Genomic DNA, 25,347 nt, shown 5'->3' on the forward strand with positions numbered 1-25,347 from the left:
AGCACCTCCTGCTTGCATGTCTGCCCACAAGGTAATGGAGACTGTTAATCCCCAAGCCCAAGAAGAAGGAGGAAGTGGAAATCAGGTGACCCCACGTGACATCCCACAAGCACAATAGAGATGCGATTTGCTAGAGCAACCCCTTTATGCTTATGAGACAATGCTGAGTTGATCCCTGATAATTCCAACACTAACACCAAAGGCAACCGAAAAAGAAACATGCAGTTCTACAGTATCTTTTCTGAGGTATGATAACCAGAAGTATATACAATATACTATTATTAAAGCTGCATTACAGATTTATGTAAAAGTATTAATGATAGTTTTAGTTTCCATTCCTTTCTTAATGATCTGCATCATGGAAGCTATTTTTTCACTATGGCTGCATCCTTGGCCTACGTTTTCATGAAACTCTTTGCCGTAATGTCAAAATCCCTTTTTAATTTGTTGTTCGGTTTTCAGTTACCTCCAACTCTTTCCCACTTGTTCGATGGAAATCATTTTGCCAGGGTTGTCTGATAGTAACTACTTCTTTGAGTTTCTGTAAGCTCACACTTTGTTTTCAGTGATAGTATCCAGTCACCTTCTCTTCTGTTGCCGTCTTTTTTAATTACCTTCAGTTTTTCCAAGCATCACATCATGGTCTTCTCCTGTGACTTTTGCCTTCCCATTATGTGTCTCTAGTACTTAAACTTGAGCTCCACTACTAGTGCTTCCATGAGCAATCTGGTTTTACTGCATTATATATTGAGTGATTTATTCTTCTTGCAGTCTGTCCAAGGTATTCACATTTTTTTGTAGTATCACAATTCAAAGGTATCAATTTTTCTTTATTTGGCCTTTCAGATGGTCCAGGTTTCACAGCCATATGTTATAAGTAGGAAAATCATGGCCTTGACAATACATGCCATTGTTGTCCATGAGATGTCCTTGCACCTTAATGTTTTCTCTAGATCTTTCCAAATTAAAGCCAATCAAATTAGGCTTCATATAACACTTGCTTATAGGGTGTGACAAGACCACTGAACACCCAATTCCATATCATATATAAATAAGCTACATATTTCAACACAGTTCTTGGGGAAACCACACCATTTATATAATTATGAGAAGAGTTTGTTTATATTCTTTAATAGCCTAATGATGCCGATCCGCAAAGGGATTTTCCTCTTATCTCATAAATTCTAAGTTTACTAAGACAAGAGTCTTCAGGGGGACTTTATCAAAGGCCTTTTGAAGATCCAACTATAGAATAGTCAGGGATTTGTAACCTGATACCCTCCAGGAATTGTTGGGCTCCAAATTCCATTAATCCATATGACCAGTGGCAAGGGACTGTGCGAGTGGTAGTCAAAAACATGGAGGTATCTCATTGTCCGTCTTTGGTCTACTCGATAATCTTACCCACACATTTGTTGACATTCTCAAAGAATTCTAAAAAGTTAATTTTGTAGAAGAGCCATGTTAGTCTATGGTGGTAAAACCTCAGGAGTCTGGTAGCACCTTGTCTGATTAACACATTTTATTAAAAGGTATAAGCTTTCATGACCTGCAGCTCAGTTCATCAAATGCTTAAAGTGGCTGGACTGGTTTAAATTGGGATGAGGTGGGGGGAAGGTGGTGGGGAGAAAGGGAGTGGAAGATAGGTTGGTTATGCAGTGGCAAGTCTCATGTGAGAGATTACAAGTGCCTTATCAATTAACAGTGTATGAAAAACCCATTGTGTTTGTTGAGAACTTCTGATTGCCTGAAACCTTTTTACGTATTGATGTTTGATGTATTGATGTTAAATAATTTCTTGTTTGATGGTGCTGTTAAAATCCCACTTTTCCAAAACTGGCTTTTTGAGGTCTGCTATGGAGAGTCCTGGGAAGTTTGATAATATTTTGTCCTTGTTTTGAGTCCTGATGTCAAACACGTGTCCATGAATTCTTTTGCACAAAGTTTGTCCCATTTGTCCTATGTAGAACACAGAGGTATTGCTGGCAGATGATGGTATAAGACAGAATTTAACTTTGCACAAGCCTTGTTGATTATCTATTAGCAAAATTTGTTTTTCTCTGAGTTTGATAATTTTATATTTAAGTGTACTTTATACAGTTTATATAGTTCTGTTTTCCCCAGTTTTGCTCTGTGAAAATAGAGTAAACTATCCCTGGAGTGACCAGATTTGGACCTGACCATTCTCAGAGCTGTGGATCATGCCCTCAAATCAAATAACTTGATTTCTGCACACCCTTAATGGGAATTCACTAGGTAAGAAGTGACAGAAAAAATCTGGTGATTTCTATATCACTTATGAATAAGAAGCTTATTATATCTGGGCATCCAACATCCAGAGATTGAAATAAATAAAAGGAACAACCATGTTATAAATAAGAATAAACGCTTTTATTCTGAATGTTTTAAAACTATACATAGTGATCCATTTTTATGTTGGCAAATTATACCTTCTGATCATTGTTCCTATATTAATTAGGGCTAGCAGTTTCTAAAAAGTATAAACATTTATTTAAAAAGTAACAAGCAACAAGGTATATAATGAGTCCTTTCGTTTGTTTTATGCAGATATGGAAAGGAAAACTGAAAATTCACGTGCAAAAATTTTATACAGAAATCATACCAGCCTCATCGAAAAAGGTATCCTTCTATGGTGACTCTGTAACAATAATGAAAAATAAAATGGAAGCAATTGGTAGAAGACTACTGCCCAGCCTTCACCTTTGCTAATAACACTATTCATGTACTTCTACAAGTTGTCTGAAGAAAATATGAAATCTTTTACCATGAAGAAGAATTTTCAGCCAAGAAATTCCCAGGTAACATCAGCTGGAACATCACAGTGAGCTATAGAAGAGCTGAAGGTGAGCTTGTAGACCATCTATAGCAATAAGCTTGGCAAAGGTTCTAAGGTGCAAAGACATGCAACAAAGGAAGTAAAATGGAATGAAGTCTGTTAGTGAGACTTTGGTGAAAAACATATGAGAGAATACTACATGCCAATTAAGTCTACCTGTCAGACACATGTGCAGCTCACCTCAGAACTTGTACGTAACAGAAAAATAAATCCAAAGCAAAAATGGATTAATACTGCCTCCCAAACATAGTTGGCCATTGGCCTTTGAATAGATTGATTAAATTGTATATTTATGATGTGGAATCTATATTATAGGGAGGTTTTAAAATGTAAGAATAAATAACACTCCAAAATAATGTTACATATTTGTGGTAAGAACTTCTACATGATTTTCAACGTGGCATTTAGTCATGGTGTCACACTCAAACTCCACTTTGTTTTCATAGACATGAGGGCCTTCTTCACACCTGAAATATTAGAAAAAGAATATGTTTTTTTATTAGTATTATTATTAAATTGGCTCTCATCCTATGATCAAGGATACCATGTGTAGGTCTCCCTCCAATCTCTTGTCTCAATTTCAGAGACAGTTACACTGATACTCATGGTAGGTCCTGTTCATATGATTCTTCCCTTCCCTGAAAGAGCAGTGATTGGGTAGAAGAAAAAGATGGGGAGATTGTCTCCTACAGAATTGTTATTCACCGTCTTGAAGTTGCCTCTTCTCCTGAATGGAGATGGGTGAAAAAGTATTTGGCCCTCTCATCCATTATGCTGGAAAAATCATACATCCTTTTTATTCACTGGTATAACCATTTACTGCTCCTGATGTAATGGTATGCGGGAATAACCTTGGGAGATAGGAGGGAGAGCCACAGACTGGACAACCAGCATATAAAAGGTATTTCAGCCCAGAGAAGGAGGGAAGGCATGGGAAACATTTCAGAAGGGATCCTCCCTAGCTTTCTGGAAGGAAAGTAGCTGTGATGGAATGTACAGGTGGCCTTCAAAGATGGGGGGAAGAAATGTTACCTAGGGAATGATCAGATAAAAGAGAAAGGAGCCTGCAACAGAGTAACAGCCAGAGAAAGAAACTTAGGAAGGACCCACCCTAACTACTCAGGCAGTAAATAGGGAGGGTGGGAGATGTGTACTTTCAGACTTGCAAGATTCTGTTAATGTAGCCTTAAAATAAAGTAGAATTAGCTCATCTGGTCGTGTTTCCTGTCTGGTTTACCTGGGAGGGCTGACAGGCGGGGAGAAATACTTTCAGTCTTGCAAGTTCTTTTAATGCAATGGTACGATAAAGACTGAGCTAGTACTCCTGGTTGTGCTTTTTGTCTGGACTACCTCGCAGGGCTAACACCTACACATAGTTAACCACAGTAAAAATGTTGCTGTAGAAAAAGAACCAACTCCATGTTCTCAACAATTCTTTAATATTCCCAAATGGTCACAGATGGTTGAAATATCCATAAATCAATTTGCTCTTTCCTATAGATTTCAGAAGTGAAGCATTTCAGGGTTGTTGATTAGATAATGCAGCCAAATTAACAGTTAAAAGAAAGAACTAAATAAAACACAAACATGTGAAACTTTTCGTTTATCAGTCGTTATTGATCACATTGTCAGGTCCTGTTACTGTTAATTGGGGGTAAAATGGACAGAGAGAAAATGGCAAATCAAGGACAGGTAATCACAAGCCAAACCAAAAATCCCCTTTCTGTCAGAAACAGGCTGACATCTGATGTACACTTACCTTAGAAGAAGCCGCATTGAACACTGCATGGGATTTACTTCTGTACAGGCATTTCTAGAAGCGTGCTGTTAGTTACATGTTTTAATAGTTCAGAAAACAACACTAACCTGAAGTCCGCTGCAGTTGCTGAGTATCTTCCTTCCATGCTATTAGAAATGATGGACTCTTCAGTCTCCCCCGCTTTGAAGGACACTTGTTTTACTTCTTCTTTGGAATTGCTGCAGAAGCAATTAGCAGGAGCCCAATGAGATCAAAAAGATGAATTTTATGAGCAATCCATACATGCAGTTTTTTTCAGTGGAAGATCAAATATATACTGTATTCCTTTATTTCTGAATGTTATAAGACAGAGCCCAAGAGTGGCAGCTTACACCATCAACATTAGTAGAATGAAAAAAAACAATGATAACTCTGTAGAAGACACAATGGTACCATCAGTAATAAAGGTGTACCCCAGCTAATTAAGACTAAAAGTCTGAGGAAAGGAGAAGGTTATGCCCAGTGACTAAATAACCTCTCTTGAAAAAGCATTCCATCACCTGACAATCACTCATGAAAAGCTCATTACTCAATTGCTATTACTTAATCACCAAGGATGGCAGCAACAAGGGAAACATCTCGAATACTGCTTTGGACAGACTCAGTCTGTGCTACTCTGTCCATTTCTGGGCATCATACTTTCAGAAGGATTCAGAAGACCTGAAACTAATGTAGAGAAGGGCAATGAGGAGGGTGGGGGGACTCCAAATAAAAATAGAAGGAACAGAGTATATTTAACCTTGGGAAGACTGACGAGAGACATGAGAACAAAGACCTGAAAGAATTCCACAGAGAGGAAGGTCAAGAACTATTCTTTGTCATTCCAAAGTGCAGGATATGGAATAATGGATTTAAGATTCAGGAAGGGAGATTCTGATTGAATGATTTTTAAAAAGGCAGCAGGTTGGAGTCAATGGCCTAAATGGCCTTTTAGTTCTGCAACAAGGATTCAGGGACTTCCTGGCAGGGAAAGTAATGTGCACAGTATTTCCTGAAAGCAGAAAGTTTGAAAATCACATAATATATGCTTTTCCATCTTACCAGCCTGGAAAAGCATTTCTTTCAGTAGGTGTACAATATCATAAACACATCGTTTCATGAATGCTTTAACTGTCTGGCTCAACAGAGAAATTGTCTGTCCTGTATGCTAAAGAGTTTGCTGTGTGTAGTCCACCATTCTATCTAATTAATGTGGGACATCCTGGGTTAAAGTTACAGAGCCAACATCTGCTAATGTAGCTCACACTTCAGATCCTCCTGGTTCATGAATGTATTAATCTGCGTGGAGAAGTATTATAGTTTATATGTTGAGTGATCATGTCTCCACAAGATTTGGTACGCAACTTGTATGTAACCAATAGCTAAAAGAAAGGGATCAGTTCCATAACCTAATGCTGTGAGGACAACTCTATAGCTACCATATCTGGGCTGCAAAACTCTGAACAACCATTCGAAATACATAAAATCTAAGTCTTTGCTACCGTGTGATAACAAATCCATTTGAATTTTTTGCAGCCAGATCTTATAGCCCTAGCTAAAGCAGATGTGACACTGGGAGGTCTCCTTCCCTATTAGGAGGGAACTATGAGAAAGGAGGAAGGAATCCAGTCAGGCCATGGAACCAGTTTTCCTACTCCTTAATAATTAGGAAATTAGTTTCCTAATTTCAATCACACAGAAGAAAATATTGAGATATCTGCATTTTTTTTCTCTCCAGCAGAGAAATATAAACACAAGGTTGGGGATGAATTGCTTTGAGAAAACTCTAAAAAGGATCTTTAATCCTTATTCCCTTAGAAATTCCATTCCAGTTTAATGGCCCCTGCAGCCACTTTACTTTAGGAAAATGGGGAGTTCATTGCCGATCTCCAGACCAAACAGACTTAATGTAGAATAAAACCAAGCAAAATGCCACATATCATGATAGAGGAAAGAAAAATCACCACTTACTCTTTATCCTGGCACCATAATCTGTTGATGATAAAGGCAATCACTGCCAAAACCAAAAACACTGTAACGGCAATGACACCTTGTAGCCATGGCTGAAGATTCCTGTTAACTGTGAAGAAAAGGAGTTCAAGCAAGATTACTGTAAAGGTAAAGGTAAAGGTTTCCCTTGACGTAAAGTCCAGTTGTGTCCGACTCTAGGGGGCGGTGCTCATCTCCATTTCTAAGCCTTAGAGCCGGCGTTGTCCGTAGATACTTCCGGGTCATGTGGCCAGCATGACGACACGGAACGCCGTTACCTTCCCGCTGAAGCGGTACCTATTGATCTACTCACATTTGCATGTTTTCGAACTGCTAGGTGAGCAGGAAGATTACTGTAGGTACTTATTTTATTAGACTAGAAAAATTACAGCATGATGCATTAATATTTATCTGCACACAAGCCTATTTTTATTAAGTGCTAAGATTACTGGTTGTTAAATTGAAGTAACAGTAGCTAAATAGTTATGTGCATCCAGTACAGTATATATACTGTATAATAGTAGCTAGATAGCTAGATATATCTAGATTACATCTAAATAAATCTTGAATATTGCACACATACACACTCACAAATAGACAAGAAGAAAGCCACAAAATAATGCCATAGCAACCAAAATGGCTATATTTCATATTGATTATTGTGATAAAGTGCTACCTGGGAATTAATTGTTGTGAATCAAGAACTTTTCTCCATCAATTTTACATCAGAATGTGAATCTGTCCAAGTTGTAAGATCAGCCATATCACAAATCAAGGGCTATTGCCCTCAGTATTTTTCTGGTTCAGAATATAAATTATATTAATTTGTTCATCTGTTTAATTGATTTATATAGCTGCTCACTCAGCAATTGACTCAGAGATTCTGCAAAACAGGGTCATCGTAACGTGGGAAGTACAGATGTGTTGAGAGATGAAGGGAGAAAACTCCTTTGAGTTTACACGGTAAGTACATGGACACAGCAATGTAGTTTTCTAGGGAAATCTATTCCAACCCTATACAAGCAACTATGCGTAAGCCTCTTTCAATACAAATTCAAAGACGCACTTTCTTTGATAGATTCAGAGAAAGTTGATTTATTAAATACTTGGGAATACATTTCTTCTCAATCCACTGAGACATTCCAATAGTTTATATCATATCTGAAGCTTGCCAGCACCAACTGGGGCTACCGTATATCCACTGCAAAAATCAAACAACCACTAGATGGCAGGAAAGAGATTCAGAAAAGTCTAACCTTTTGCTGCCATCTAGTGGTCATCCATATTTTTTCAGTTCAGATGTTATACCCTATCAACAATGTCAGAAACCTATAAAAAAGCCATTTTTCTAGTTGTCTTTGTGCAAAGCCATAGCTAAACCAATAAAGAAATGGGAGGCCGAAAAGCAATCTCTTCTCTTGACTTTCCTGTCAAAACAACTGTTTTATTGAGGATGGCATGTTGAAACCTACCCAGCAAATTTTGAGAAATCTTCTCTTTCTGAAAAAAAAATGGTTGGACTGTTTTGCAACATTATGACTAATTGTCCCAGCCCAGTTGCGTTTTGCTGCCCTCTTAACAATCTCTTTCTTGGAAAAATGCCCAATCTTTACCCCACCCTGAAAATAAACTAAATCTCTTCCCCAATACTGCAATCTCTCAAAATGGTTAGGCAGTTCCAAAAGAGCTTATGATATTTTGGAAAACAGACCTGTTTTGCCAAAAGTGACACCAGTGCTCTCTGTCTTTATTTTTGTCTTCTCTGAAACAAAAGTGTACACACCTTTTTCAAAAAAGCAATTTCAGTGGCTTGAGGTGCATCGGTAGCTTTTTCAATATTGCTGAACATGGGTGGGAAATTGGGTATACACATGCTTCCTGCTCCTTTTGAATTTAGAAGCCTCTATGACCAGGTTCCCATTTTGTGTAAAGCCCTAACTAAGGCTTCTAAAATCTAAACATTCTAGCAGTGGAGGGTTTTTTTAATAGCTTTTGAATATATTTACTTGATTAAGCACTCAGATTAAACTTTGGATACTGAGCAATTCACGCAGGCTCTCTTCAGAACTTCAGTTGAATCTTTCAGCATCTAAAGAAGTATCAGCTTCCCCAACATGTGGTTTTGAGAAAAGGTGAACTGTCAGAGGATGAAGAAGAAAAGTGCAAACTATCAACTCCTTTCTACTATCAGTAGTGTCTTTTTTGGTAATCCTCAGTAATCCTGAAACTTTGGTGGAATTCTAAAAGCAAATAAAAGCCCTAAGTTAATACAAGAGCAAATTGTTCTGTCTTAGTTAATGCTGGACTAGAACAACCAATGGAAAACAGTCCAAAGTTCTGTTCTGCCAATTTGTATCTTGTCTTTATTTTAAAAATTAGAGATACCTTTTTCTTTCTTTCTTTCTTTCTTTCTTTCTTTCTTTCTTTCTTTCTTTCTTTCTTTCTTTCTTTCTTTCTTTCTACATTGTTAAAATGAAAGGGGGGCGGGGTAGACCTTAGTTCAATTTGATGAGATCCAATTCAGAAAAGGCAAGAACTAGAAGTGAAAGCCCTGGAACAGCCAGGTACTAAAAAGGTCAGTACTTAATGTACCATCAGTAATTATGCAGATAAGTGGATTTTCAGCTGAAGGCTTTTTTTCTCCTTCATGCCTGTGGCTCTGAAAACTAGTGCACAACTAGAAAAGGAAAAGGAGCTTTGCGACCTTGAATCTAGTCATCATTTGTGGAATTATAAACTTAAAACAAATTGAAAAACCATCTACTTTATTCCCCATCACTCTTTCTGAACCCAAACTCAGACAGTTCTAACAGATTATTCATTAACATCCAGATAATGTACAACAAGCAAAGAACAAATACGGAAAAGGTGTACCATATTAGAGACGCTTGGAAAACAAAATATTTGTTTTAATAAAATGCACCTGAAAGGAAGCAGGAGATAGAGTTTGCCAACTCTTGATAAGGCTGCTCTTATGCCTTCAAGAGCTGCATAACAGGTACAAGAATGGAACTTTGCTCATCACAGTGATCCAATAATCAAGTTTCATCTACTGCATTTATTTACCTCCTGCAGTTGTTTGTAGCACTGAACCTTTGCCTTAATAATAATTGACAACTTCGAAATATATTGATGGATGTTGCAATGCACCAATGTCCATTGTTGAAAAAAATGGCATTCAATGGCCAAATCTGACATCATGATGAATGTGTTAAACACCACCATAATTTTTTTTCTTTTACAAGAAACAGCTACTGGAAGTGAGGAGGGGAAGAAATATAGCTGCAGAATGGAAGGACCCTTTCTTCCTGCAAGAGTCCTATCAACACCTCTTTCCTTTAACAATAGTTTATTAGGGCTACCATCTCTAGGATGCAAATATCTGGACAATGCAGCAAAGAGACAGAAACCTTTTAATAATTGACAACTCCAGGGAGCATCTGGGGATCTGCAGACCAGCCCTAGAATTTAAATCTGAGAGCTAAAATGGTCAGATACCCAGGAAAAAAAGTAAACATTATAAACAGGGATGAGGAAGGAGTAATTTGACTTAATGGATACTTGCTGAAATCCTCTCTTCTACCCAATTATTAAAGCTGCATAAACCTTGCCCTCTTTTTCTGAGGCCCTTTGGAGAGAATAGGGTACAATTTGGGGGCAGACTATGATGTAGAGTGAAAGATTAAGATAAACCTCATAACTTGCTGAGGTTCTGATCCCACTAATGCTGTTATTGCCACAGGAAATAACCCCAGACACATTAAACACATTAGATATGCCATCACTTGGATTTTATTATATGTTATATGTATATTTATTGACATTATTCTGATTTTACTGTATTTTATACTGTTTTATTGTGAACCGCCCAGGATCCCCTGAGTGGGGGAGATGGGCGGTAATAAAAATATGACAAATAAATAAATAAATAAATAAAATAAACCTGTTGCCATATTTCAATTTGTTCCCATATTTAATATTGTGTCCATTGAAAGCCCACAAGCAATCAGAGGGCTGATAAAATATTCCATAAATGTGCAATAGCTGAAACCAATGGCTAGATTCATACATTATACTTGGGGTTTGTTTATTTAAAGCAGGTTATGTGAACCTATCCATGATTTTGTGGAACCACAGTTTACCGGTCAGTATGACTTGTAATCAATTATGATTTATTTATAGTTAAATCAAGCTATACTTTAGCACAAGGAGTGACCCTAGTTAACTTCATTTAATTGTCCTGAAATTGAATCAGTGCTCCATTTAGTGGATAATACGCCATGAGTGAATAATCTGCTGGGCATCCAGTACATAGTGAATTTTCATTAGGGTTTTTCAGAATTAACTATCTTAAGTTAGAACAGCACAAGAAAAAGAGCAATAACAGTGTACAATAGGGCTGACTTTCCCCTTGCTACAACATATAATGATATCTGGACAATCCAGAAATATCATATCTGGGCTGCAAAACTCCAGAAGAACATTAGATGGGAGCAAAGAAGAAGAATTTTCTGCATCTGCTTACTGCCATCTCATGATCATCTGGATTTTTGTAGTCAAAATATGGTAGCTCTAAGATAATGAACAAGAAAATGCTGTTGTCTTCATAAGAAATGGATTAACTAGCGTAATGCAAACGATCCCAATAAAATTTACCTATTACATTCCTTTGAGTTAAGATACCATACATAAAATAACAGGACACAGTAAAGAAGAAAAGAAAAACTCATACATACTAATGAACATAAGGTTTCATAACACTCTGAACATAGGACTATCTAATTATTACAACTGCAGTCCTATACTCACTTATGCGGGAATTTCACTGAACCTACTGGATAGTATTTCTGAGGAAACATGTATAGGATTGCAAATCCACTCTGAAACACTCCCATGGGCTCACAGGGCCAGGCTACTTAGTTTTTTCCACAATGCTGAGTTACCTTTTTGCATTCAACTCCTGGTTAAAGGGTTACACATTACCATATAGGTTCAAAAGTGAATGCACCCATAATGAGGGTTAAGAAAATATTCTGGGGAATCTGTTGATGACAAAGTTAGAAAATGGAATGGTGGAAAGTGAACCTGTAGAATTTAATGCAATCATATTTATATGAAGTTGTACATTTTGTATGAATGTATCATTTAATGCAACCATATTTCAAACTAAAAGGACAAGTACAAGAAAGATGAAGCATTCCAGTAAGATAAAATTAAATAAGTTGTAGAAAAATTCTTTCTGGATTTGCAAAAGTAGGACTTATATATACCTATGTACTCATCATGCTACTCCTTTTTCAGCAAGCTATGTTATGCAAAGAGCATAAATGAGCTAAGCAATAGCAAATAAAATTAAAAGCATGATCACAGTTGACATTTTGCAGCTGTCATCTGATTTTCCAATAAGTCTCACTGAATGTATTGTTTCTTATGAATTAATATGTGTAGAACAGGGTATCACATAATGAATTTTGGCTGTAACATATCCAGTTTCCTGGTATGAAACCCTAATAAACCTCAAAGGACTTATTTAGAGTTTATTTGCATATATGATTGAGCTGTCAGACCAGAGGCCTTACAACATTTTTTAGGGAATAAGTCCTATTAATCTTATTTTTGAGTAAATATGCAACATGGCTTAGTATGCAATGGGAATTCAGTTACTGTCTTACATTCATTTTCATTAATGTTTATAACTAATGTTAACTTTTGCAACTTTTGCAAAAAGAGAAGTACCAAATTGTCTGATGCTGTCAATTACAGGCTCCTCAAGTTGCCTGTTATAGCCATTTGCTGAACACAAGGTTGATGGAATGCACCCATTCATGTATGATATGCAGCATTTTATACTGAAAGTATAGAGAAATTTACATGGGTGGTCAAGTGCCAGAGAAGACAGGACTCCAGTCCAGCAAGTGAAACTTTTACTCAGCTGTTAAAGATGTAGGAGTCCTTGTTTTGCACCTGGCAAACATGTTTGAAGTATGAAAAATAAAGATGCCCCTGAGTCAAGCAGAACTGCTGGCGACTACTGTACATGGTTACAACCATACAGCTTTCTTGGCAACAGTACAAAAATGGTTTAGACATTGGCTTCTTCTGTTATGTTTTGTAATTTCCCAGTCTAGTCTACAGAACAAGGACCATAAAGAAAACATTAGAACTTCTGGTTTTATCCAGAAGTATCATTAGAAAGACTTACAGAAGCTCCTGCATAGGAAGTAAGCAGATTAAGATTTATCTAAGAATTATTATTTAGAATGCCTTCTATATAAGTTTTTTTTTAAGTGTCTTGCCTGATGAAGCAATCTTGAAATCTCACTCATTTTTGTGAATTGACTTAATCAACATCTTGCCCTGTAGGAAACCAGGTAAACAAACTTAGCCTTTTCCAAACTGATACCCTCCAAATGAATTGTTTGTGTTTTCCAGAATGGGTGACTACTTCAGAGCAAAGTTCAGACAGCCATCGCTGTTGCCTTCATTTCCCACAATGCTAGAAGTTCTTTGGGAAATAAAGATAACAAGTATGGATGTTTGGAGCCTGACTCTACAACAGAATGCCCATTCAGCCAAAAATTTTAAAATAAAGAAAAAAGGAAGGACATTGCCAAGGCTATCCCTGTCCCTCCCTCAGCCTGTCCATCTAGAAGGTTGTAGAGGCCCGACCCCAGGGTCTCATGAGTTCCCCATAGACTTTGATTGCAGTTCTCCAAACTTACTACCAAGTGTTAATTTTTAATGGAACAGAAGGGAAAACTCATTTAAGTGCTGGACTGAAAGGCAATTATATTAACCATATTTAACTTGAATGAAATGAGAATGAAATCAAATTCTGTTTTGATTCTGACTCTACCCACTACTTCCGAAATGAGGCCCCAAAGGCAAAGTGGAGTATTCAGACCAGAAGAAGTTGTAAAATGCAGTGGGCAAAAAAGGAATACTTACATTTAAAAGACAGAAAAACAGCCTCTTTCATTCCCTCCCACTGCCTCCTTTTACCAAGCTGAATGGGAAAAAAGACCCAATGGCTTCTTTCTGAAGTTGACCAATAAGTGGAAAGTGTAAAAATAGTTTCAGGAGGGACCTGCACTTTCCTTTGCTGGTAGGTGCGGCAAGAAGTGTCTCCCTTTCCCTCTTTTTTTTTTTTTTTACTGCTTACTGTATATGGAAAGAAGAAAACCCCTTTACTTCTTTTTAATAAGTGGAACTAGCATGGCAAAATTAGTGGGAAAAGGGAATGATGGCCCCTTCCTGCCTCGTATACACTCAGTCCTGGCTGCAACGTTTGCTACTTCTAAAGCCTGTATGGATGACATTGCTCTATCTAGATAGAGATTGTTGAAGGGTTATGAAACTAAAATCTGGGAAACCTTGTCATTTTTTGTTGCAGCAAAATGTCCAGTCTTTCCAGTTTAATGCTAAATTACATCACCAAGTAGGACAGGAAACCAAATAGGACAAGAAGGCTGGACATATCCTTCTTCAAGCAATGGCTTTTTGTCGCAGGATTTCTTTGCAACTCCTTTCCAGAAGCATCAGTGTCATTTGGAAATCCAGTGATTATCACATGGAAAAACAATGATGTTTCAGAAAGTCATCATACAGGATTGTTAATGGACTCTCCCAGCTTATGACATTTTTGTTTCATCTTGTGCCTACTCATCATTTACATATCTGAATTTCTTTCAGTGTTCTTTGGCTCACAGTTCACTCAGGGCCAGAGAATAGGTTTCTTTAGCTTCAGCAAGTAGTTTCATGTGTCCTCAACTGATTCCCGGAAGTACAGAGTTATATTTTATGTCTAGTGTAGGCTTACTTCCTTTCATATTATGGAAAACTTTTTCCTTTGAATTTGCTGGACAGATGCACTAAAGCTCCTGCCTGCCCAGAAGTTATAGCTATTGAATTTCTACTGAAATTATTTCAAAATTTGTATCACTACATACAAGTTAGCATATGCCAATGTTATGCAACTATGTTTCTTTTTTATGATCCATTTCCTCTGGTTTTTTCAAGGCATGAAGGACAACTCTAGTACTCTTAGATTTAAAAGCCAGCTAAAACACATTAACAATGGAGAAAGGAATAAAGCAGGCATTGTAATGTGCTATAAAATGTTTAACTGAGCTCAAGCAGCCATTTCAAGCATCATAGGATAACCTGGTAATATTATGTACTAATTTTTACAGCTAAAAAACAGAAATGCAAGAGACAAACCAAGAGAGAATTGAGATGAAGAATAGACTGTGTGAAGAAAAGCACTTTAAAAAAACCTATAGAAGGAAACATCAGCTGCCATACATTGCCTACCAGAGATGGATCAACACAAACCAAAAAGCTAAAATAGAATGTATTACCTCGTTGGCAGTTCACAGGATCCAAAGCAGTCAAAAGGCAAAGGGTAACAGCCAGAAAAAAATTCATGTTAGTCATGCAAAGATGCCACTTGCCTGACCAACAGCTTATATTCTTTGCTGGTGACAGAGAAGTAAAGTTACTCCTTCCCTGAAAAAAGCAAGAGGGCAACCTGTGAAATCAGAAGATCGAAGGTGTCTCTGTGCAGGCCCCGCCTAGATTAGTCTGGTAGATTATCAAACCCATTATCTGGAGGGTTGTCCCTCACAAACATTCCAGAGCACTGTAGCTACCTCAGGAGAGAACAGAGTGATTTACTTCTCCTTTCTTCCTGCACGACTCAGATATCTGTGGGGTGAGTTTCTGGCAGCTAATTCACGGCTTGGAGAGAATCCAGGGGAAAAAAGGAGGAAGTATGTTTAAGTATTTGGCATAGAGAGGCTGGGAAACCAAAACTACACACTGTTGCAATGGCTTTGGTATATAGGGCAGAAAAAAGAACCAATTAAAATAAATCTTTGAAGAAGAAGAGGAAATATCTCCCACAGACAAGAACTTCAGCAACTGCCCAACAGATTTTTTATTTGTCACTAAAGCTAGAGAGCAGAACACACACACACAAACACAAAACCCCTTTTCCATCTGTTTTGAGGAAGAAAGGTGGGCAAGAATTTTCCTTCAATTTTGGGAAGCAGATGCAGGACACTACTTCTCTGTTCAGGCAACAGGAAAGGGGTCTGCCTAGGAGAAAGTTTGTTCAATGTGCCTTAATTATGTTGGCATGAGTGTGTCATGGGTTCTTTTTTCAAACTGTGCCCAGTTAGACTGACCCAGACTCCAAAGAGCCACAAAAGCACTGGACCCTGGAAAAGTGGTTTATATATATATTTAAGTGGTTTATATATATATTTAAAAAACTGGCTTAATTGTAGTGGAAGTGCATTTTGAATTTGAATGGGACAGCAATTCTGAAAGAGAAAGTCTTAATTCTTTTTCTGCTGTGATATTTTCCTGACCTCTTAACAGACTTGTACCAGAAAAGAAGATGCCAGGCAAAGCAATTCTAAATTTAGGAGCTCCACTGATCTAAATGAGACTTCCAGATAATGTATGTAAGACTATGGAAAGGAATGGATATTATGGCCCTACAAATGTTACTGAACAACAATGCTGCAATGCCCAGCAACCCCAATTACAATGAACAGTGGTAAGAGATGTTGCAGGACACCGTATACCATGTTGTCCTATCTTAAAAAGGTTAAGCAATGTCAGACTTTGTTAGTACGTGGATGGGAAAACAAAGGAAATCCCAGGGTTGTAGACTAAACAGACTAGATTTGGAAGGTGAAGAAATAATCTGGAAGAAAGCAATGTGAAAACTATTTCCGTATTGTTGTCAAAAATCCAGCATGGATGCTCCATGCTGTCACCAACAGTTGAGGGAGATTTTGGACAAGGTCTCCATTCCTGGAGTACTGCTTTGTTAATCTGATGCACCCATATATATTCCTAGCAGGATCAGTTATGTATTTGTGGAGGCTGAAGTTTGGAGGCTGTATCTGCAGCAGGAAAAAGAGAGCCTCAAATGTATGGGGCTGCCCTATCAAAAATATTAAGTCTCGTATCAGCTATATGGCCCTTCTCCCTGCTTCTGACAAATTTGCTTTTCCTGGTAGCAGCATGCTTTGCGTTGAATGGAAAGAGAAAGAGAAAGAGAAAGAGAAACTTTCAAGAGAAGTTTAACCTTCAGAAGACATTGGAATCCATTAAAAAAAAGAGCCATAACTGTCCATTTCATAATACCTGGGCTTCATATGCTGAGTTGACATTTCAGATGGGAAAAAAGATTCTTAGGCAGGATTTTAAGGTAATTCTTGGAGGAAATCAGAGTTCTGGAAGACTTCTTTGTATCCTTTATTGTGAGAAGGGACATTATAGGACCTGACATACAGATGTGCACATTAACCAGGGCTCAAAATAAAAAGAAGAAAGAGAAAGTTCTCAAAATAATTTAGCAATTTAATGTACCAGAGGTAGAGTTACCAGACATCAGGCAAAAGGAGGACATGTCCTCCTTTTTTTCCTCATGTCCTTCATCCCATATTGTCCAGCTTTCCTCCCCTGTGCAGCGCTTCCCTAATAAGTGCAACCCCCATGTGAAGAAGCTCAGCTATGTGACCTTAATTAGTTGACTAGTACCCTCCCACCAGCTGCTCTGCTGCCTGAAATTGACAAGACTTTAATCAATTCCAAACTTAAGGCTTTTGCCTCCTAACAGGCTCTAGCACATTCCTGAGATTTAAAAAACAGTCTTTCAGCTGCTGGAAAAAGTAATTTCATATACATGTAGGCCTAAGTACTTTTTTTTTGCACATTTTCACTGTAATTTTTGTCATGGATGCCAAGAAAGTTAAACAGTTAATGAGTCCTCCCCCCCACACCCTGCCCATTTGTCCTCCTTTCCAATTGTTCATGTTCTCTTTGCCTGTTTAGATACCTGTTAACCCTAACTAGAGGGCAGATAAAGAAGGAAAAGAATTAACTGAGGTGGGAGAGGAGAACTCAAAACTCTCTCCCTGTTACACTGACACCATTGCAGGAACCAGCCCAACTGTGTCTGTGTCAGAGGAATTTAAAAAGGAATTAGAAACAGACAATTCCCTGGAACAGATCAGGGTAGAAGCAAGTACAGTAGAGAAGTGACAAATGGAACAAGGGGCACCAATAGAGTACAACTTTGTTGGCGGATTAAACTCCTTTATAGAAAATGATTACCCCAAACATGAGCTTTGGAGCAGAGTCCAGTTAAAGAACTAACTTTAATGTAATGTAATGATTGCCTACTCTAATAGACTCAGACTCACAAGCAGGAACTTAATGATATCTGATTTATTAAAGAATAGTATGCAAATACAGAGAAAGCTGAGAATGAGCAAAAGCGCGCCAAATACAAACTAAAAACCCTTGGCTCAAACGTAATCCCTCCCCTCGCCCTGCCATTGCAAACTCCCCCCCCCCCCCAGGTGCTGGTAACCGTTTCTGCTGATGTCCTGGGAAAGGAACCTTGAACACACGAGATAACCCAAACACATTCCAATCCAGCTGCTAACATATAACAATCCCACGAGATGGAATCCTCCTCCCCTCCCAGACGAAACACGCATCAGCCAAATGACATGCGAAACGTTACGATGTAAGAGTAACATTGGAACGGTGAACATGACATACCACCCCCCCAAAAACACTAAGCAGCAGGTTTCAGAGGATAAGTTAGATGAAAGTGTCTAACTAAAACAGGAGATCGAACATCACGGGCAGACACCCACTCAGGGTGGGGAAAGTGTTTCCACCAAATGAGGTACTGCAGGGTGCCACGAAGTCGGCGAGAATCAAGGACCTCCTTCACCTCAAAATGTTGCTGTCCGTCAATCATGATCGGAGCAGGAGGTGGGGGTTGCGGATGCCAATGATTGGAGTGGTTGACAGGCTTGAGCAAGCTGCAATGAAAAACAGGATGTAAACGTTTCAGATTGTGTGGCAAATCCAGTTTAAACGTGACAGGGTTCACAACTCCCACAATGGGAAAAGGACCAACAAACTTAGGAGCCAACTTCTTCGAGGGCTGAGGGGACTTAATGAACTTGGTGGAAAGGTAGACCTTATCACCAACTTTAAAAGCAGGTTGAAGGGCTCATCGCTTATCGGCGTGCAGTTTATAGGCAAATTGGGCATCAGCCAATGCCTGTTGAATCACTGGCCATGAATCAGCCAGGTGAGCAGCCCAATCAGAAGCGGAGCAGGGCTGTTTGGAGGGTTGAGGCAAGTCAGGAATGGGAACAAAGTCCTGGCCAAACACAGTATGGAAAGGGGTGTGCCCCGTGCTCTGATGGACGGCATTGTTATAAGCCACCTCAGCAAAAGGTAGCAGATCAACCCAATTGTCCTGCTGATAGTTGACAAATGACCACAAAAATTGCTCCAGGGTCGAATTAAGAGCCTCCGTAGATCCGTCAGTCTCCAGATGCGACGCAGTGGACAATGCCTGCTTGCTGCCCACCAGCTTCAAAAATGCTCTCCAAAATTGGGAAGTAAACTGTGTTCCGTGGTCCATGATCAAGCAAGAGGGGCTCCTGTGAATCCGGTAGATGTGGATTAGAAAAAGGCGGGCTAATTGCTGCGCAGACAGAATGGAAGCACATGGAATGAAATGGGCTTGCTTAGAAAAGTAGTCCTTTACCACCCAAATCACAGTCTTTCTCTGACTAGAAGGCAAATCCACAATGAAATCCATGGAAACCTCCTCCCAAGGACAGGAGGGGCTGGCCACCGGCTGCAGCAGCCCTTGCGGTTTACCCCCCTTCCATTTAGACATGGCACAGACAGGACAAGAAGCAACATAACTTTTTACATCACGTCTCAATGTGGGCCACCAGAATTGGCAGCGCACCAGGTGTAAGGTTTTGACAAACCCAAAATGACCAGCCACTTTATCATCATGAGACCTAATCAAAATTTCCCTTCGCAAACTGTCAGGGACATAGAGGCGGTTTTGCTTCCAAGCGAAGCCTCTGTCAATGTAACATTGTCTCTATTCGCTTGCAACCAAGTGTCAGATTTCAGCTCTAGCAGAAACTGTTGTTGCAATTGCGAGGGAATTGGCGTTCTCCCCCCAGCCAGTGAAACCGAAGCTGGGGGCAGCTGTGCACGAGTCTGACTGCGTGTGACAGCTTGCAACCCCAATTGGGGTGCCGTCCACACTGTATCCACAACATCAGGTACCTGGACCGAATCCTGGGGCAGGTGGGAAAGCGCATCAGCCAGGAAGTTTTTCTTGCCCGGAATGAACTTCAACTTAAAGTCAAAGCGACTGAAACATTGAGCCCAGTGGATCTGCTTAGGACTGAGCTTACAGGGCGTGCTGAGCGCTTCCAAATTTTTATGGTCAGTCCAAACTTCAAAAGGACATTTAGGCCCCTCTAAGAGGTGGCGCCATGCCTCCAAAGCAGCCTTGACAGCAAAAGCTTCTTTTTCCCAAACATGCCATCGCCTTTCCATCTCAGAAAATTTCCAGGACAGATACGCACAAGGCTTCAGGCGGCCACCAGCATCTGCTTGCAGCAAGAGCGCTCCAATTGAGAAATTGGAAGCATCCACTTGAACCACAAAGGGTTTAGTGGGATCAGGGTGTCGAAGAATGGGTTCAGCAGTGAACAGGCTTTTGAGTTTGTTGAAAGCCAACTGGCATTCAGGTGTCCAATTGAGCAATGCCCCCGGGTTCTTCACCTTGCATGTGTCCCTCACCCCCTTCGTACATAACAAATCAGTGAGAGGCAATGCAATTTCTGCGAACCCCTGGATGAATTGGCGGTAATAGTTGGAAAATCCAAGAAAACTTTGGAGCTGCCTGTGGGTACGCGGGCGCTCCCACCCCAAAATAGCTTGAATCTTTGCAGGATCCATTTCAATGCCCTTGTCAGAGATCCTGTACCCCAGGTAGTCAAGCTGAGTCTGATGAAATTCACACTTAGAAAGTTTAGCATAAAGCTCAGCCTTTCTCAGTTTGCTAAGCACCTGTTTCACCAAGCGCTCATGTTCCTCCTCCATTTCAGTATAAATCAAAACATCATCCAAATAGACCAGTACACCCTTGAACAAATGTTCATGTAATACTTCATTGATCAATTGCATGAACACTCCTGGTGCCCCCACCAACCCAAAAGGCAAAACCTTGTACTGAAAAGAACCCAGAGGACAATTGAAAGCAGTCTTCCATTCATCCCCCTCCCGTATGCAGATGCGGAAATAGGCTTCCCACAAATCCAGCTTAGAGAAGATTTTCCCCTTAGCCAGATGTGCTAACATGTCTTTTATTATTGGCAGAGGATATTTGTTTAATATCGAGACCGCATTTAATCCGCAGTAATCTGTACGAAGTCTCAATGTCCCATCCTTCTTCGCTCGAAACAAGATGGGGGCGCCCACTGGCGAATTTGCTGGTTCAATAAAACCCCTGGCCAAGTTTTTGTCCACAAACTCCCGCAATGCCGCCAGTTCCTTTTGCGTCATGGCATAGATTTTTGGTTTGGGCAGTTGCGCGTCGGGGACCAACTCTATTGCACAGTCAGTTTTTCGATGAGGTGGAAGTTGGTCCGCTTCCTTCTCACCAAACACATCTGCAAAGCTTTGGTATTGCTCTGGCAAGCCCTCCAGTGGGGTGACAGCGAAATGCGGGGTTGCTGCCGCCGCCCTCCCCACTGCAGCCTTCGGAGCATCGTCCTCCCCAGGGGCTTGATAGAAACCATCCCCAAAAGTCAAAGTCCTGTGCACCCAATTTATATATGGGTTTTGTTGGACCAACCAAGGAATCCCCAGAATGACTAAGGGACCCCCCACAGGCACCACCACAAACAGCAGCCCCTCACGGTGGCTGCCCATTTGCAACGCCACCATGCCCGTGGAATGGGTGACTGGCTTCCCCCCCACCGTAGAACCATCCAGCTGGGTGAAAATCATGGGACGTTGTAGTGGAAAGCTGGGCAACTCCAAAGCAGCCACCACGTCAGGGTGCATCAAGCAACGCGAACACCCTGAATCGATCAGTGCCCAAACTTCAACGGTTCTTGTGCAGGAGCCTAACTTCACTTTAACGGTCAGTGTGGGATAGTTGCCACTCACCGAAATATGTTCGCGCCCCTCCTCCACCACCTGCCCAGAGGTGCTCTTTAAAGCAGGTGGCTGGCGTTTCCCGCCGGCTGGAGTAGATTGGGCTCCCCCTCGCCCCCGAAGTAAGGAATCTCCTCCACTTCAGTTTCAGCCATGGCTGCCTTCATTTTCCTGGGTAGAGAGGGAGATTTCCCCAACGGCTTCCCCGGACGATCATCGGTCTTTCCCTTCAGGTACGCCGCCACTCGGTGACCTTCCTTCCCACATGGGAGGCATTGCCCTTTCACATAGCGGCGTTCCCTCTCCTCTTCCCAGGCACGTTGACCGGACTTTCCAGTGGGCACCGCAGTGTGGGAACCCTTGCTGAGCCCAGCATATCTCATCACCTTCCTGTGAGCGAAGGTCTCATGGGCATGCTCAGCCTTCCCTGCCAGCTGTATCCATTCATACAGGGTATCTGGGTCATCCCTGCTGAGCGACCACCTCAGGACCTCCGTATTCAGACTGTCCTTAAAAAGTTCTATTAATGTGGATTGGGACCAATCCTCAACCTTCCCAGCCAGAGCCTTAAATTCCAGAGCATAGTCTGCCACCGATCGTGGCCCCTGGCACAGCTCCCTCAGTGCCCGTTTTGCTCTTTCTTTAGCTAACGGGTTTTCAAAGTGTAGTTTCAATGCCCACAGGAATTCTTTGAACTCCTCCAGCTCAGGGGCATCCAATTGACATAACTGCACATACCAATCGGCTGCCCGCCCCTTGAGCCTAGTGGCAATGGCATTAATCTTGGCTCTTTCTGAACGGAAAAACTGCTCCCACTCATCCATGTAGCTCCTTGCATTGGTAAGGAAGAACGATAGCTTAGTTGGATCTCCATCAAATTTAATGGTAAAGTCTTTAACCCCCACTCCGGGTGGTCCCTTCGCCACAGCTGGGCAGTCGGGCTTCCTCTTAGCTCCCAGGGAGCTCCGCTCTTGAGGAGGGGACCTTGAAATTCTCACCCTCGGCGCTCTTACTTCCTCTCTGTGCCGGGTCCTACTCCTTTCTTCTGGGGAAGGTGGGGGCAAAGAAGGAGTCGAATACCTATTACTGGACTCCTCTCTCCTCCTCTCCCGGGGAACCCAGTCCATGGACATTTTCCAGAACATAAATTCTAGTGACTCCAATTTGGCCTCCACCAGTTTTATATGATCAGGGGTTTGGGAATCCTCCTTCCCCTCCTGCCTCACCACGGTTGGGGACATCGGGTATCGCTGCTTCCAAGACGTTTTGGACATTCCTGGTAGGGATCCCTGTGTTTCATCCCAGGTGATCAGCTTGCCTGGTGACTCACTGGTCGGTTCAGGGGCTCTTTTACCTCCAACCTCCTCTTCTCCTAGGCTGGAGCTCGACCCCTCTCGAACTTCTGAGGACTCTCGAGGAGGGACTCTCTCCATTCTTATCACTGTGGAGTCGGGTTCCCCCTTGCTCGATTCCTCGCTTTCCGTGGTTTGGGGATTTGGTTTGCTCATCGCTAGCACTTCTCCCTCACAAAATAAATCTGGAAAGGGGCTAACGGAAAATTTTTTGGATTCTCAGCTTTATGTAATGATTGCCTACTCTAATAGACTCAGACTCACAAGCAGGAACTTAATGATATCTGATTTATTAAAGAATAGTATGCAAATACAGAGAAAGCTGAGCATGAGCAAAAGCGCACCAAATACAAACTAAAAACCCTCGGCTCAAACGTAATCCCTCCCCCTGCCCTGCCGTTGCAAACTCCCCCCCCCCCCCAGGTGCTGGTAACCGTTTCTGCTGATGTCCTGGGAAAGGAACCTTGAGCACACGAGATAACCCAAACACATTCCAATTCAGCTGCTAACATATAACAATCCCACGAGATGGAATCCTCCTCCCCTCCCAGACGAAACACGCATCAGCCAAATGACATGCGAAACGTTACGATGTAAGAGTAACATTGGAACGGTGAACATGACAGGGCACCGATAGAGTACAACTTTGTTGGCGGATTAAACTCCTTTATAGAAAATGATTACCCCAAACATGAGCTTTGGAGCAGAGTCCAGTTAAAGAACTAACTGGGCCAGAGACTCCGTGGACATTTTTACAGCCAGGTATCAGTCAGAATGCAAGAGCTTACTGCCAATCCTTTCCTGTTTCCTAGAAGGTTAGGAAAAGTGGGCATAAAATTAAAGCCCCTCTCAAACCTTTACCAATCATCAGTTAACGCTTTTACAGAGTGAGGGTGGATCTTATTGGTCCCTTACCAAACCCATCCAGAAAAGAGAAAGCATTTATTGTGACTTTAGTAGAACATACCCTGAGACATCCAGAGGCAACAGCCATGGCCTCCACTGAAGCTGTGGTGGGAACAGAAGTCTTGCTTACTATTTTTTTTTTTTGCCTGATTTTCTACACAAAATTATTTCAGGCTTCCGGTGGGAAATGGCGGACTGAGCAGCTGTGCCTGCGAGCTCTGTGGGCAGAGCTGGCATTGTAGCAGTTTTTCGGGGGGCACAGGCTGGCTTCTCCTGTAGTCCAGAGCATCTTTCCAGGCAAGGAAAACACTGGAAATTGACCCATTTGTCCTCCGGATGGCGAGCTACAGCCTGGAGACCTTGAACAGTGTGTGCGATTGACCAGCAAGACTTCACCAGGAGGCTGGGATTTCATCTTTTCCAAGCCATGCTGCAGCCCTTAAACGGACAGTAAGTCCTGCTTTCCAATTTCTAAAACACCTATCATTATTTCTGGATTATATTTTTAATTTTTTTAAAGTTTTGGCTTGTTTTCCCATTTAAAGTGTAACAAGGATTGAGAATACATAATTGCCTTCCTGTTACTATTTTTGTTACTGAATTTGAAGGATGGAATACTTTCCTACACTTTGGGTTTGCTGTTTTAAATCTTCAGTTTTCTGTTCATTTTCTTTGGGATTTGTTTACTAGTATACTTTCTCTTGCCAATTTTAGACAGAAGTTTTTTATTATTATTAACTCCTCTCTGTGCTAGTCAAGTCACTAGGGGGTGCCATAACCTGCTGTCTGAAGCATGAAAGATTTCAAAGAAGACCTGGCAGAGCTATCTTGTGAGCTTAAGCAGACTTTTAAAGAACTTCTCTCAGAGTGTTGCCAAGCTATTCTGCAGAGTGTTTGGGACATTGGAGAAGAGATTATTGCTAAAGTGTGTCATCTGGATGAAAATGTTATGATGAATGATGAAGATTTTGGAAAAGATGGGGATTTTTCTGTTAGTGAGATTAAAATAATGCCAGGGGGAGATTATAGCTTGGTGCTGAGGGGGTTAAAAAGACAGTCTGAGCTTAAGTTCATACAGGGAGTTGCTTTGCTGGGGAGATATTATGACTGTCTGAATCAGTGTTATAGGAAAGAAGAGAATATGGGAATTTTTTCCTTGCTGAGAAGTCTGAGTTCTTGAGGGTGGCAGTGGGGCTGTTTGATTTTTGTAAAAAAAAAAGCCTTACGTGTAAAAGGGAAATATATAAATGCCCTGGTATATTTTGAGGAGGGGTAAAATATTAAGAATGTGTAACTGGATTGATAATGAGGTTATTATGATTTCATTTTCTTAATGATTTGGACTAAGATTTATAGGATTTTTGATTTGTGTGATTTAAAAAGTATTGATGAGACATAATAATATTCTATTTTGGTTTTTAAACTTAATATGGTTAAGGCTATTG

The 25,347-nt window shown here is 40.7% G+C and overlaps 1 protein-coding gene across 2 annotated transcripts; it reads right to left on the minus strand.

Annotated features, from left to right (window-relative positions):
- Nucleotides 1-2,378: 2,378 nt before the first annotated feature.
- PDZK1IP1 (PDZK1 interacting protein 1) lies at nucleotides 2,379-15,372 on the minus strand. Of its 2 annotated transcripts, XM_063300121.1 has the most exons (5): nucleotides 15,300-15,372; nucleotides 14,984-15,131; nucleotides 6,606-6,714; nucleotides 4,724-4,834; nucleotides 2,379-3,324 (listed from the first exon to the last, which is right to left on the minus strand). In XM_063300121.1, exons 2-5 carry the CDS (start codon nucleotides 15,057-15,059, stop codon nucleotides 3,216-3,218), a joined length of 405 nt encoding a protein of 134 aa, XP_063156191.1. In that variant the 5' UTR covers nucleotides 15,060-15,131; nucleotides 15,300-15,372; the 3' UTR covers nucleotides 2,379-3,215. The 2 variants fall into 2 exon arrangements, with proteins under 2 accessions (XP_063156191.1, XP_063156190.1); XM_063300120.1 differs by having other exon boundaries at nucleotides 14,984-15,366.
- Between the last annotated feature and the right edge of the window lie 9,975 nt (nucleotides 15,373-25,347).

The sequence above is a fragment of the Candoia aspera genome, chromosome 3, assembly GCF_035149785.1.
Source record: "Candoia aspera isolate rCanAsp1 chromosome 3, rCanAsp1.hap2, whole genome shotgun sequence".
NCBI classification, from domain to species: domain Eukaryota; kingdom Metazoa; phylum Chordata; class Lepidosauria; order Squamata; family Boidae; genus Candoia; species Candoia aspera.

Coding starts and splice junctions, on each gene's coding strand:
- PDZK1IP1 (XM_063300121.1), bottom strand. CDS start 15,059: ATGACTAACATGAATTTTTTTCTGGCTGTTACCCTTTGCCTTTTGACT. Junction 6,715..14,983: donor TCCTGTGAACTGCCAACGAG/GTAATACATTCT, acceptor TTTTCTTCACAG/TTAACAGGAATCTTCAGCCA. Junction 3,325..4,723: donor GCAACTGCAGCGGACTTCAG/GTTAGTGTTGTT, acceptor CTAATATTTCAG/GTGTGAAGAAGGCCCTCATG.